This window comes from Balaenoptera acutorostrata, chromosome 16 (assembly GCF_949987535.1).
Source record: "Balaenoptera acutorostrata chromosome 16, mBalAcu1.1, whole genome shotgun sequence".
Lineage (NCBI taxonomy): Eukaryota > Metazoa > Chordata > Mammalia > Artiodactyla > Balaenopteridae > Balaenoptera > Balaenoptera acutorostrata.
Genome location: NC_080079.1, coordinates 31,956,847 through 31,970,583, shown reverse-complemented (window position 1 = coordinate 31,970,583; position 13,737 = coordinate 31,956,847). Strand labels below are relative to the sequence as shown.

Below are 13,737 nucleotides of genomic sequence, written 5' to 3'. Positions count from 1 at the left end.
TCCCATATGAGTATCTTTGCAAGAGAAAATGTAAATGTAAATAACTGACTTAGGCATAAAGGGAAAGAAAAATAAGTAAATAAACTGCAACAACAAAAAAACCACAGTAAGGGGCCATGAATTCAAGTTACATGGGGAGGGTGGGGAGATGCACAGAGCAGGCGTGCAACACCGTCTCTGGGAGCTCTACAGAGGTTGGCTGGGAGGAAATCAACAGAGATTCACAAAGATTTAGGCACAAAGCTGTGTGAAGATTTACTGCAACATTATTTTTTTTAATTGGAAATAGCCTACAGGCATTTTTTCATTTTCTTTTTTTTAACATTATGATAAACATGTATTACAGTTGACCTTTGAACAAAATGGGTTTAACTGCGCCGACAAGCTATACGCAGATTTTTTTCAGTAAAAACGATCAAGTACGTGATCCGCAGTTGGCTGAATCTGCGAATGCAGAACCGCGGATACCGAGGGCCTGTGTGGGACTTGAGCATCCATAGATTTTGGTGTTCTACTTGGGTCCTGGCACCAATCCCCTGCCAATACCGAGGGATGACTCGAAGATTTTTGCCTGCACAGGTGGGGGCCGGGGAGTCGGCGCCGCTAACCCACACGTGGTTCAAGGGTCAACAGTACTTTATTTCAGAAAAAAATGTTCCTTTTTAAATCTGGATGAAGATTTTGGAATCCATTTGACCAGCTAAAAGCACCTGTATCCCAACTGTTTTCCTTTTAAACTCCAGTTTAACATTCAGATTAGAACATTAATATCAAGAAAGGAAGGCCTCTAAATTTTCCCCATGTAAACAAAAGGCAAAATACATTATAATTGTGGGTACCATCAACACTTCTGAAGCACAAAGGGCATGAGGAAGGATTGGGGGTGCGTAAAGAGAAAACACGTATAAAGAAGCAGACAAGATCTCCAATGTAATCCCGAAAAATACTAGAAGAATTGGGTTCACTGCTTCCCTTCGCCCTCAACACAACAAACATACACACACACATGCGTGGACACACAAAATTATGAGAACTTTTGAAATAAAACTCAATGTCACCCACCAAGTCCTCTCCCACACAGACTAACAGAATCTATTTTTATATTCCAGTGAGATTTGCAGCAAAGAATAGAGCACCAGTAAAAAGAGGAAATAATTTCTGTGCTGTACCTGGGTTTTTCTCACTTCCTTATTTTAAAATAATCACCTAACAAGTCCAAAAAATTCAGAACAATAGTACAGTCTTATATGCACTGGGTATATATCCCTGCAGACATTTTGGAACTAAACTGAACCACTTAAAAGGTTCTGGGTAATTTGCCATCTATTTAGAAAACTTATAATGATATATTACAGTGCTGGGGGGCTGGAAGAAACCTTCCAAATCATCTGGTCCAACCCCATCATTTTACAGATGAAGATCCTGGGAAATAAACTGGCTGCTCCAACACACTGAAGACTCTAATTAAAACATCTGCTCAATTTTAAGGTGGCTGACAAATTTGGAGGGAGGGGATGGGAAATAAAATAAAACCTCCAAAACATTTTTTAGTGGCATAGTAATTATGATCAACGGTCCTATTAAATGAAGAAGCAGTGAGGATCGTGACGGAAGTATACCCCCACTCCAATGTCAGGACCACTTACATCTGGAAAACTGAGAGGTTTAAAGCTGTCAGAGCGAACACATTGAATCTATGGGATGGGGACCAGGAAGAAAACTCAGGATCCCTACCCTGAAGTCTACTGGTCTAAGCATCAAACGCTGGTCTAATTTTATACCTCAACACTGGTCCAGGAGTCACCCTTATGTGATGGTGCCTTCATTTCCAGAAAAAGTAGAGATTTGAGAAAACGGTCCAGGTATAACAGAGATACATGACAATTGACGTGACAAAGGAAGGGTGGCTTAGACCTTAGCTCAGTTTTCAGTGGACCCCTGACCAGCAGCATCAGTATCACCTGGTTGCTTGTTAGAAATGCAGAATCTCGGGTCCTAACCAGACCTATGGAGGCAGAATTTGCATATTGACAAGAATCCCAGGTCCTCCTGCCCACATTAAAGTTTGATAAGTATTGATACTTATTTAGATAACAGAGCAGCAAGACAAAGTGTAATTAACTGCCTGTAACCACATTCCGTCCAAGTTTCTGGAATAATTACTTCCATCACCAGCTCTACTTTCTAAAGCTTTTGATCTTCAAGCCTTATTTTAAATTTTAAATGGTCTAAAATTTAGCCTAAATTTTAAATGGTCTCAATGAATATCTTATTAAATAGTAATATTTGTTGACAAAAATTCAATTAATTATCAAGTTAAGAAGACAAAAAGGGAATTTTATCTGAGCCATACTGAGGATTATATCCCAGGAAGCAGATTCTCAGAAAACTCTGAGAACTGTTCTGCCTGTTAGAAGTTGAAGGCACAGTCATATACATTTCTGAAACAAAGGATCATACATCAAAATGACATACTGATATTTTACATAAAGTTCACCAAGGATAAATGGTCCAGGTAGGCACATACAAAGCGAGCAGCAAGTCACCATGACGCCCTACAGGGCTGGGAAAGAACACTATTCTTTTAAGAAGTTACACTGCTAGTGTCAGAAGAAAGAAAAAAATTTGATCTTTATGGTTGAGCAAGCACTCCCATCTTTGAGGAGCTCTGGTTAATGTGTAATGCGGATGCACACTGCACATTAGGGAGGCAGGGATGAGGTCCAAACAAACACAAAGAGAGAATTTTATGTTTAATTTTTTCTTATCCTGACTTAAAATATAAATTTTATTTCACCATGTTTTCTCACAAACTATCTTAAAATTAAGAAAAAAATAAATAAATATTCTGGGCACTTTACTATTTTCAAGGGTTACATGGATTATGAATTTAAGTCTTTTTTCCTGATATTGTCTGCTGGAGTCATAGTAGAAACATGACCAATATTTCTTCAGTTGGGAGTTAGAAGCCCCAGGGAGATCTGGTGAAGGAGGAAGACTGAATTCAGAATAGAAATGTTTTCCTAGCAGAAAAAAGAGAAGCTTCAGGTAAGGGAATTTTATGATCAAAAGGTTGTGAAGGTCACATGGTCCAACCATGGTTCCAAAGCTGAATTCCTTTTACACCACACATGCAGTCTCTGCTTGCACACTCCCAGTGATGTGGAACTCATCACCTCCAAAGGCTACCCATCCTATCTTTGCATGCTCTAATTGTTAGAAAGATGCCTGAAATTTGTCTCCCTGTAGCTTTCGATAGCCCCGCAATCAGTAACTCCACAATTACTGTCCCTACCATTAGCTCATTCCCATTATCAATTTTCCATTACATTTCCCAGTGGAATTCTTTTTAACAGAGAAAATCAAAGAAACAAGTTTCATGTATTTATTTCTCATAGGACTGGAGCAGCTTGTATAGTGGGGTGTATGAAAATTTTATTTTTTGCTTTTACTTTGTAGTGTCTTAGGAAAACCTCATGTGTACAAGAGGGATATTAAAATGAATAATCGCAAGTTGTAGAGACTGTAACCAAGGACATAAGCATACCAGAAGCCTAGTGTAGGGATAATACTGTCCTTAAACACTGTTTTAGCCCTAAACTTCCTGGGAGTCAAAGCAGGTATGAAATAGGGCAAGAAGGTGGTGCTTCAAAAATGTTTGAGACTCTCTGGCCTAGAGGACTCTAGGTTATCAGCCGTGGAAAGTGTCTTAGATCAAGTCTAATCCCACCTCTTACAGAGAAGGAAACTGAAATTCAAAGAGGCTACATAAATTGCCTAATATTGGGCACCTAGTAAGCAGCAGAGCCAGGCAATAGAGTGTCACTACTCATTTTTGCTACAACGCCAGACTTTGAGTCTTGGGTTTGTTAAGAAAGCTTGTTCAGCACAAAAATCAGAGATATAGCACCACATTACTGGGCCAACACTCCCAAAGCAAACCCAAGCCATCCTGGCACACACACAGACCTCTAATCCCCAAATTCGCAAGTCTAATACCAGGTAAGAAAATGATATTGGAGGCATAAGCCATCCTTCCTCCTACTCTTTTTCCTATAATTCCACTTGTCCCTACATATCCATTGATTCTGAACTACAGAGATTTTCCACTAAGCAGCTTATTTTAATCTCCCATGAAAATAATCTCTTTCTGATGAGAGGTTATTTGCTCTCAAAACAGAAACACCACTGTGAAACGCTTCATTCCTTCCGAAACACTTGAAGCTAAAGGCTCATAGCACACTGAGCCAGAGTCATTAGTGAAGAGTAAAATATTATAAGCGACCAACTTACCTAGGGATCTGAACATTGGACTCATCCAAACGATATTCAAAGAATTCCTTTTACCATCTATTTTTAAAAATAATACCACTGTAGTATTTTAAAGAACAATCTGGTAGCGCACACGGCATGAGATGCCGGTACAGTGACAATACATCCATGGTACTCTGAATGACTGGCAGGTGGGTCACGGCAGCCTGCCCACCAGATCATAAGCTCATCCTAAGCAGTGACAGAAGCTCATCCTCAGAAACAACTAGTTGCATCTCGCTTCTCTGTAAGTTTCAGCAGACCCCTCAAGGCAATGAAGGGCAATCAATCATACAAATATGAATTATGTGCTTTTTCTATCCTCGTGTCCTTCCGAAGTAAAGATAAGCAAACCCTGGAAAAATTACTAATACAGGTCCCAGGTATTTCAGGTGAGACATCTTCCATGCTCACACTAGTCATTTATATTACAAAATGACCTGGGATGCTACTATGTTAGGTGACCTGGTCATATTTATTGGTTTAGAGCAGGCCATTCCTGGCATAAAAGCATCTAGGGAGCTAAGAATTTGTAAATTCTTGATTCAGTTCATTAAATGAGACAGGGGCAGATGAACCAAATTAATACCCAAGTCAAACGAGGGATAACTGAGCATAGTTACATTGCCCCATAATTTTCCAGGCTTCTTTGCCGGTATCAGGTATATAAGAGCTCAAAGGCAAGAGAATAGAAGATAAACACATAGCCTGCTCATAGCCCACAGTGAGGCAAAAATAGAAAACAAGAAGAGGAAGAAAAGCCATGACACGCATCCATCCCAGAGCACATCTTCCGTTACTGCTAATCAGAGCATATGTCACACTTCCTGGGGCCACTGAAGTCATTAGCCCTGCCAGAGAGGATCGGAATTTTCCCACTTTAAAAGGAGAAACAGGGCAAAAGACAGAAACTAGGCTGGCAGGAAATAGAGAAGGGAGGTATTTCTCTATAAACATGTTATCCAAAAGCGACATCTCTTCAACCAAAATCTTCAGGTGACCTGATGATAAAACGGAAATGGCTTGCAAGCAGGAAGGTTGGCAGTTGTATTCCTCACACCCCACCAGACTAAGTCTCAGCCTCCCACCCACACTGCCCTCTAGGCTGGAACCTGTGTCCAATGTCTCCCAAGGTGTAGAAAATTCTAGAAAGAGGGCTTGCTTATCCTAGCACAGAACCCATGGGAAAGTGTCATCTTTCTTTCCTGTGGTCAAGGAGACCTACTCTATCCTTATCCCATCCCAGAAGTAGGCTGCTCTAAACCAGTAAGTATGACTGGGGCTCTTAGCATAGTGAGGTCCAGGTTCAGCTTGTAATAGGAATGACTAGTGTTAACGCGACAATGTCTCACCTGAAATGTCTAGGACTTGAATGGGTCTTTCTTTCCAGGACTTGCACATCTGTACTTCAGGAGAGACCCTTACCTTCAGAAATGGCCTTCCTCACAGCTGCCACGTAAGTCTCAGGTTCATCGTCACAGGTGAGCTCCTGCCAGTGTGCCCAGTCTGGAAAGAAGTCCAGAAACTCCTCGCTGTCGGGCACCCCGCAGAGCAGGCGCACCACGCGGTGCGGAGGATGGAAGGCTCTCTGCAGTAGGGGCAGCAGGGCCGGCTGGCAGAAGCACTGCACCAGCTCTGCAGACAGCAGCACCACGATGCAGCGTGTGCGGAGAAAGAAGCTCAGGTCCTCGGCTGAGAAGGAGGTCTTGGGGCCCAGCCTATAAGTCAGCATCTTCTGGTTATGGACCTGCCGACTGGACAGGAAAAGGTCCTGGAGGTACTGGCACCATTCCTCAGCATCCGAGCTGTAAACGATGAGGATGTCGCATCCTACAAGCATCCCTGAGCAAGAAGGAGGCACAGAAGCATGTTAACACGCCTGCTCCTACTAGGGCTTCCCATGACCTGCAAGATATACCATCCAGACGAGGAGCCTGGGGCCCACAATCTTTCACCGTCTGCCTCCAGCCTACCTGTCTAACTTCTTTCTCACTTGCAGTCTGTGTTCCAACCATTCCAGACTCCCTGCTTTTGCCCAAACATACCATGCCATTTCAGATCTTTGCATAAGCTATTGCTTCTGCTGGCATGCTCTTCTCCACATAGCTGATGCAGTATAGGATGATGATGATGAAGATGATGATAGCAACTGCAAGCACTTATATAGAGCTTACTATGTTCCAGACACTCGTTGGCAACCTTATTGCCTCGCAAACTCATTTTATCATCACAGCAACTTTCTAAGGTAGGTACTACTATTAGCCTGATTTTGAAGATGAGAAAATTGAGGTATGGCAAGTTAAGTAATTTACCCAAGAGCCCCAGTGGCAGAGTCAGAATTTGAACTCAGGCAGTTTGATCCCAGAACCTAGCTCTTTCCCAAATACAGTGGTTACAAGCACAGGTCTGGAAATTAGGCAGCCAGACTTAGCATCTTGGCTCTCTGAAGTATTAGCTGTGCAACCTTGGGCAAGTTGCTTAGATTTTCTAAACCTCATTTATTCATCTGTAAATGGAAATATAAAGGCAATATTTATCAGTGTTTTGTGAAAATTAAATTAGATATTTCATGTAAAGTGCTAAGCATAGTGCTTGATGTGTAGTAAACCCTCAATGATTGGTAGCTGGTGTCATTATCCTCACATTAATATAAACAATGCGTTAATGTAAAAGTAACCATGGTTGAATTAACATGTTGACCTACACAATACCATTTATAAGGTGTTTCTCGCCATATATGGTCTGTCACATAGGCTTTCTTCTTCCTCTAATAAAGCACAAATGCCAGAAACAGAGTCCAAAGCCTCAGAGAAGTGTTGAATTAAAAAGGTCTTTTGGGGATCACTTTGCCCAAACTCCTCATTTACAGATAAAAGAAATACTTCATCTGGGAAGATAAAGGAATTTGCTTAAATTCACACTCAGCAAATTAGTTCAGAGCCAGGACTGAAACTCAGGTTGTCCCCTGGTTCCCTATCCAGTCCTCTTGCCAATCTACCTGCTGCCGCCCATCAGGAATTCTGTCAAGAATCTTATGAGCAATAACTCTTATCTTCCCATTATCAAAGGTCAAAGATGCTTGGCTCTTATAACGGTTACCACTGTTGTGGGTCCTCATCTCCCACTAATTCAATGAATTATTCTAAGGGATTTGGAAAGGGTGAGCACAGAGAAGTAGCCATACATCTACAATGCAATAGGGATCCCTCCTCCCACTTAGAGAAGGAAGCTGGGAATTTTGTCAAACAGGAGTCATCTAAGTTGTGGATTATCACAATTACATGCCATCCCTGGGCCACATTTAGCTGAATGGTTCCTGGCCAAAAGGTCAGAGGCAGGAGTGGGGCAAGACCTGAGCTTCTCAGTTCTGAAAACATCATGAAAGGAACCCCCTTTCCTGCCCCCATCCATCACCATATTCAAAGTTAAAATAATGACATACAAAATGTAAACTCAACATAGTTCTGATATCCCCCAGGATGACAGTACCAAATCTTTTAAAACAGTAAATAAAACAAAAATGTGGAGTTTCTCTCTTTTTGGAGTCCCTAATTCAGTACGAATATAAAACGCAATAGGCTTCCAGTAGGCTTCTGTTAACAGCACACTGCAATACCTGCTGCTCATTAAAGACCTCTAGTCATCAAGGAAAGTTTAAAGGTTAATAATAGGGGAAACCGGGTGTGTAATATATGAGAATTCTCTGTATTACCTTCCCAATTTTTCTTTAAATCTGAAACTTCTAAAATAAAAGTTTTAAAATACAATTTAAATAAAAAGCGCTTAAGGGTTTAACCTCTTCTAAATGGAAAACCTATTTAAAATGTCTCATTCCTGAGGTTCCAGTGTTAAATTCAATCCCCCTTTGAGCAAAAGTACAGGCATACCTCAGAGATATTGCAGGTTCAGTTCCAGACCACCCCAGCAAAGTGAATATCACAAAAAAGCAAGTCGCCCAAATTTTCCGGTTTCCCGGTGCATATAAAAGTTATATTTACACTATACTGTAGTCTATTAACTGTGTGAGAGCATTATGTCTTAAAAAACAATTGTACATACCTTAATTAAAAAACACTTTATTGCTAAAAAATGCTAACCACCATCTGAGCCTTCAGCAAGTCGTAACCCTTCTGCAAGAGTCAAAAGTCACTGATCACAAATCACCATAACAAATATAATAATAATGAAAAAGTCTGAAATATTGCAAGAATTACCTAAATGTGACACAGAGACAGGAAGTGAGGAAATGCTGTTGGAAAAATGGCGCCAATAGACTTGCTCGATGCAGGGTTGCCACAAACCTTCAATTTGTAAAAAATGTGGTATCTGCGAAGCGCAATAAAGCCAAGTGCAATAAAACGAGGTATGCCAGTACTTGAGAAGGAAGTGGTTAGTACCTCAGACTAGTTAATATCACAACCTACTTGGTCACCAACTCATGGTGTGACTTCAGACCAATATACTATATCTAAACAAATATTTCCTCAATGTAAATGAGGACAACAAAATCTATCACCTCCCTGAACTCTGCTCTGCTGCTGAAACTGAAAGCTGGGGAAGTTGTAGAAAAGTCCAAAGTGTAAGTTGAAGTCCCTCCACAACCTTTTGGGTAACAACACAGGACTAAATGCTTTGTCGGGGACTCTCTCTCATATGTGGGGACACCCCTTTCTTCAAGGAGAATTCCCTTCCTTTAACCATAAGTCACTTCTTCACATGTGCCAAATCATTCCTCCCACTGTTGTTTGCTTGTTTATTTAGAGAAATGAAGTACATGAATCAACAAGGAGTCCATAAATCCTAGACAGAAATAAGGAAGGGTCTTTGTCCTTGTGGAGCTTAAAGACCAGGTTTGGCTATAGAAGGAGAAAGTAATGGATAACAGTAGAAGCAGGAGCTGTCTGGTGGCAACAGGGAGTGATGGTGGTGGTAAGAAACACAGTGACCAAAAGAGAAGTTCCTTTAAAAGATTCAAAATCCACCCTAGAAGAGAACCGAGAAGAAGAGCTTGGGAGCTTCTCAATCTACCCAGCCCAGACCACTTTTTAGTCTGGCACTCCATTCATCCGTCCTAGAGCCCGTGTTTGAATCTGGGCACTGTACTGAAGAGGGGTGTGAGATAGGGAAGGTGACTTGGATAGGGAGAGATCTGGAAACAATTAATGTGAGGAGCTTCCAGACTCCAAAGGTTTCAAGTTTAGAGACTTGGCAGGAGTACTGAGGAACCTCAAGGATCACATGGAAGTTAAGATGACAAAAAATTAAAGGTCCCTTCAAGCCCTTTCGTCCTAATAAATCCAGGAATGGTAGAAGGATCTGGAGACAAGAGAAGCCTTGGAGAAAGGGGGCAGAAAAAGGTATGAGAGTTTTCTTCAAATACCTGGAGGCTGACACATGGAGGAAAGGATTCTGGTTTTCACTCAACTAGGCTTGGCCACTTGGGAAAATCACTTATGGCTTCTCTCTCTTCTCCCTCAAGAGTAAGTACAAGAGACGTCATCAGGAGCCTAGAGACTATTCCAGGATAGGCTGATTCCATTTCATTTTACCTTGCTTCCCAAGTTCTTTCAAAGACAGGGAGCCAAGATTCTCCTTGATTTCCACAAGCAAATACGCCTTTCAAAAAACAAAAGACTAACGCTTACCCTTCAGTGGAAGGGAACTGAAGAAGACCACATGATTGAGCCATAAGAAGGAATGAAGTACTGACACATGCTACAACTTGGATGAACCCTGAAAACGTTATGCTACAAAAGAAGTTAGTCACATACTATATGATCCCATTTATATGAAAGTCCAGAGTAGGGAAATCTACAGAGACAGAAAGTAGAACTTAGGGCTAGGGAGAAGGAGGGAACAAGGGGCTAAAGCGTACGGAGTTTCTTTTTGAGGTGATGAAAATGTTCTAAAATTGACTGTGATGATGGTTGCATATATCTGTGTGGATACTAAAAACCATTGAATTGTATACTTTAATGGATGAATTGTATGGTATGCGAAATACATCTCAATAAAACTATTTAAAAGAAGATGAAGGAGGGGAAGGAGGGAGAGGGGGAGGGGGAGGAGGAAGGGAAAAAAGAAGCAAAGGAAGAGGAGAAGAAGAGGAAAACCACAAAGAAGAGTGGCCTGGATGACTCCAGAGCCTACAGCATTTTGGCAAGAGATGCTCTCACCACCGTCACCACTGTGACCTGCCACCGTGGGTCCTGGTACTTCCAGACCTCAGGGAGTCCCGGGGACTCCAGAGGCCCAACTCCCACTTGCAGCCCCTGGAGTGGCGACTCACCACAGAGGATGTTTATGGCAAGACGGTTTGACAGCTCTAACCCGTTACAGACATCTGCAAAGCCACTACAGAACCCATAAAGAGCCCCAGATTTGGCCACCGGGCGTGAGTCCCCTTCTGAATAGGAGCACACCCTTCTAGCCCCTTTGGCCACGCCCACTGGGGGGGCGATGCACATAGGACACTGGACGAGGGTGGTTTTCTCTGCCTCCTCTGCCCAAAGTATGCTGTTTCCTGGACTTAACAGCCCAGGGCCTGTTCCTAGCAATGGGACGTGGTGGGAGTTTCACTGACCTTATCTCCTACTTCTCCCCAGTCACCCACCTACTGTGGCCACTGTGGCCTGCTCCCCGTTCCATAAATACATCACGTGCACCCATTTATTGTTCCCCTGACTAGAGCACTCTTCCCCGACATGACTCCTCCCCCGCCCTCCTTCAGGTCTTTGCTCAATGCCCCTTTCTCTGCGAGGCCTAATCTGGCTGCCTCCTTTAAAAGTATAACCCCAACCCACTTTACCTCTCTACTGTTTTTCCACTGCACTCATCTTATCATGTACTTTCCTTATTAACTGTATCGCCTGCCTTCCCCCACTGCTCCATAAGCTCCATGGGGTCATGGCTTATGTCTGTTTTACTTACTAAATATACACCTGACACCTAGAACTGTGACTGTATTCGGTTGGTTTCTGGTTTTTAATTTATTTATTTTTGGCTCCGTCGGGGACTTTGTCGCTGTGCACAGGCTTTTCTCTAGTTGCGGCGAGCAGGGGCTACTCTTCGTTGTGGTGCGCGGGCTTCTCATTGCGGTGGCCTCTCTTGTTGCGGAGCACGGGCTCTAGGCACGCGGGCTTCAGTAGTTGTGGCACGTGGGCTTCAGTAGTTGTGGCACGCGGGCTTCAGTAGTTGTGGCACGCAGGCTCAGTAGTTGTGGCGCTCGGGCTTAGTTGCTCCGTGGCATGTGGGATCTTCCCGGACCAGGGCTCGAACCCGTGTCCCCTGCATTGGCAGGCGGATTCTTAACCACTGCGCCACCAGGGAAGCCCTCTATTTACTGAATGAATTGATTCCCTCTAGATAACTCCGCATGGGCTTCCGAAAGGAATGTGTGGACTATGAACCTACTATTACCTTATTCACAGTACGGGTTCTTCTAACCTCCAGAGCCCAGCTAGAGAGCCAGGAGGCTAAGGTTAGCTACCTTCCCACTTCCCGTAAATAATGAGCCTGCATCAGCAAATCTAACAACTGTCTCCATTGGCCTTTTTTTCCAAAGCACCATTAGAAGGCTCAGGGGATCTGGGGAGAGCTGGCTCTTCATTCTAGCATCTGCCCATAATTTCTCCAAGAACAGCACCTTCTCCCAGCCAACTAGATTTTATTTTTCAAGAAGCTTTTACAACCTGTTTCCACATGTTATCTCTACTATAACATCATAAAACGGGATGGGGAAATACAAGTAAACCAATTTGCAAACATGGTAACTCTAATCTTCTCATCTAGTAATTCCCTGTTTACTTATTGCTTGCCTTCACAGACTATAAACTCCTTGAGAGCACAGATTAGGGTGTCCTGGTCACCACTGAAGATATATTTAGGTGCACATTGTCCATTAAATTGTATAGTTAGTGCTCATTAATTGTCTCTATTCTCATCATCATTGCCGTGTTTGTCCTGTATCTCAGTGAGTGAGTGACTTGCCAAGTGTACACGCCCATGAACCAGAAGGGAACCCAAGGCTAATCGGAAGAGACTCTTGGCACCTTTCCATGGGTCGATTACCCAGTCACCTCCACCTCTCCCCAGTCCCCAAAGTTCTGCAAAGGACATAAGAAAAGTAAAGCTAAAGGAATGGTGTTCCTAGAGTCCTATGGAAATTCTAGACAAAAACAAAGCCCAGGAGGGTAGAGGAAGCGGGCTTAGGAAGGTGGCCCAAGGGCCCATCTCCAACCTCTGACCGTCTGAGCTCCCCCTATTGGCCCGATGGGACCCGAAGAGAAGCATTTCACCGGCCGAGAGACAAGTCGGCTCTCCACCTACTTTAAACTTGACTCTCGGCTCACAGAGTTACTACAACAGGGAGAACGACCCTCAGAAGCTCGGGCCAGTGCTGGAGGGAGAAAAGGAGACTTAGAAGACGGGGGACAGGGGAAGGTCGGCAGGGGCTGAAGAAAATCGCGCAACAGGCTGGGAAGGGAAACGTGAGAAAGCTGGGGTGGGAAGTTTGCGACAAGGAACAGAGAAAAGAACAGAAAGAACACAGATGCTGCGCCGAGGAAGCAGCCAGATTCGAGAGGGTACAGCGCACGGCAAGAGGCGGCGGGCGAGAGGGCGCGCGGAGGGGCGGCGGAGGAGAGGCGGAGGAAAGGCGGAGCAGAGGGACCCGGGCCCGGCCTACGCACCTGAGGCTGCCATGCCGCCGGCCGCAGTCCTCCGTGCCCGGCTCGCTGCGCGCGGGGCCCGGGGCCGGAGCGGGCCCGGCGACGTCCCTGGCGCGGAACGGGAGGGGCGCCCGGCTCCGCGCAGCACCAGCCGCCTCTCTGGCGCTTCCTCTCGCCGGGCAGCGAGGACTCGCCGCGAGGGCGTGTCCACAGGGCCCGCCCCGCCGGCGGGGCTCGGCCCGCGGCACCTGCACCCCAGGCCGTTGGGGAGGGGAAGTGAGAACACCGTCCACCCCCCGCGCCCCGCCACCGACCGGCCGTCGGCCAGCTCCCCGCGCGGCCCCCGCTCCCCCCATCGCTCACTCAGTGTAGGTAGGAGGCAGGGGGCTTCGTGCGTCCCACTCCCCGTGAAAACAGCCGGATGGGCCACCAAAGGGCAGCCTGAGGTAGAAGGAGCGTTGAGAGACGAAGGAGGGAGAAGGGTTAACTGCCCGGCCTCCGTGACCTGGGGCGAGGGCTGAGCACAGCTGGCCAAGCCATCTCCCCATCCCCTGGGGCTTTCTCCCTGAGCCGCTGCCCCGGCAGGAAGGGGAGGGGGTAGGAAGGGGAAGAGGCACCTTCCCTGGCACCTGGCCCTGGGTGCTTGGCGTTGCCCTTGATTACCCTCCAGTGACCTGCCTGAATTCCCTGGACCTGGTCTCCTGATGGCACATGAACGTTAATGATAATCTCTTATGTTAAATGCATGGTATAGTTA

At 44.8% G+C, this 13,737-nt stretch overlaps 1 protein-coding gene across 7 annotated transcripts in view; it reads right to left on the bottom strand.

Moving 5' to 3' along the window:
- Window positions 1-13,119, bottom strand: part of PIK3AP1 (phosphoinositide-3-kinase adaptor protein 1) — a 115,672-nt gene extending 102,553 nt beyond the window's left edge. For 4 of the 7 annotated variants that reach the window (XM_007187434.2, XM_057531587.1, XM_057531589.1 and 1 more), the window contains exons 1-2: window positions 13,002-13,119; window positions 5,737-6,153 (exon numbers count right to left, since the gene is read on the bottom strand). In XM_007187434.2, coding sequence (XP_007187496.2) covers window positions 5,737-6,153; window positions 13,002-13,014 — 430 coding nt within the window. In that variant the 5' untranslated portion in view covers window positions 13,015-13,119. Of the gene's footprint in view, window positions 1-5,663; window positions 6,154-8,370; window positions 8,432-8,525; window positions 8,587-13,001 lie in introns of those variants that run through there. The other 3 variants (XM_057531585.1, XM_057531586.1, XM_007187435.2) reach the window with 3 other exon arrangements.
- Window positions 13,120-13,737: the final 618 nt, after the last annotated feature.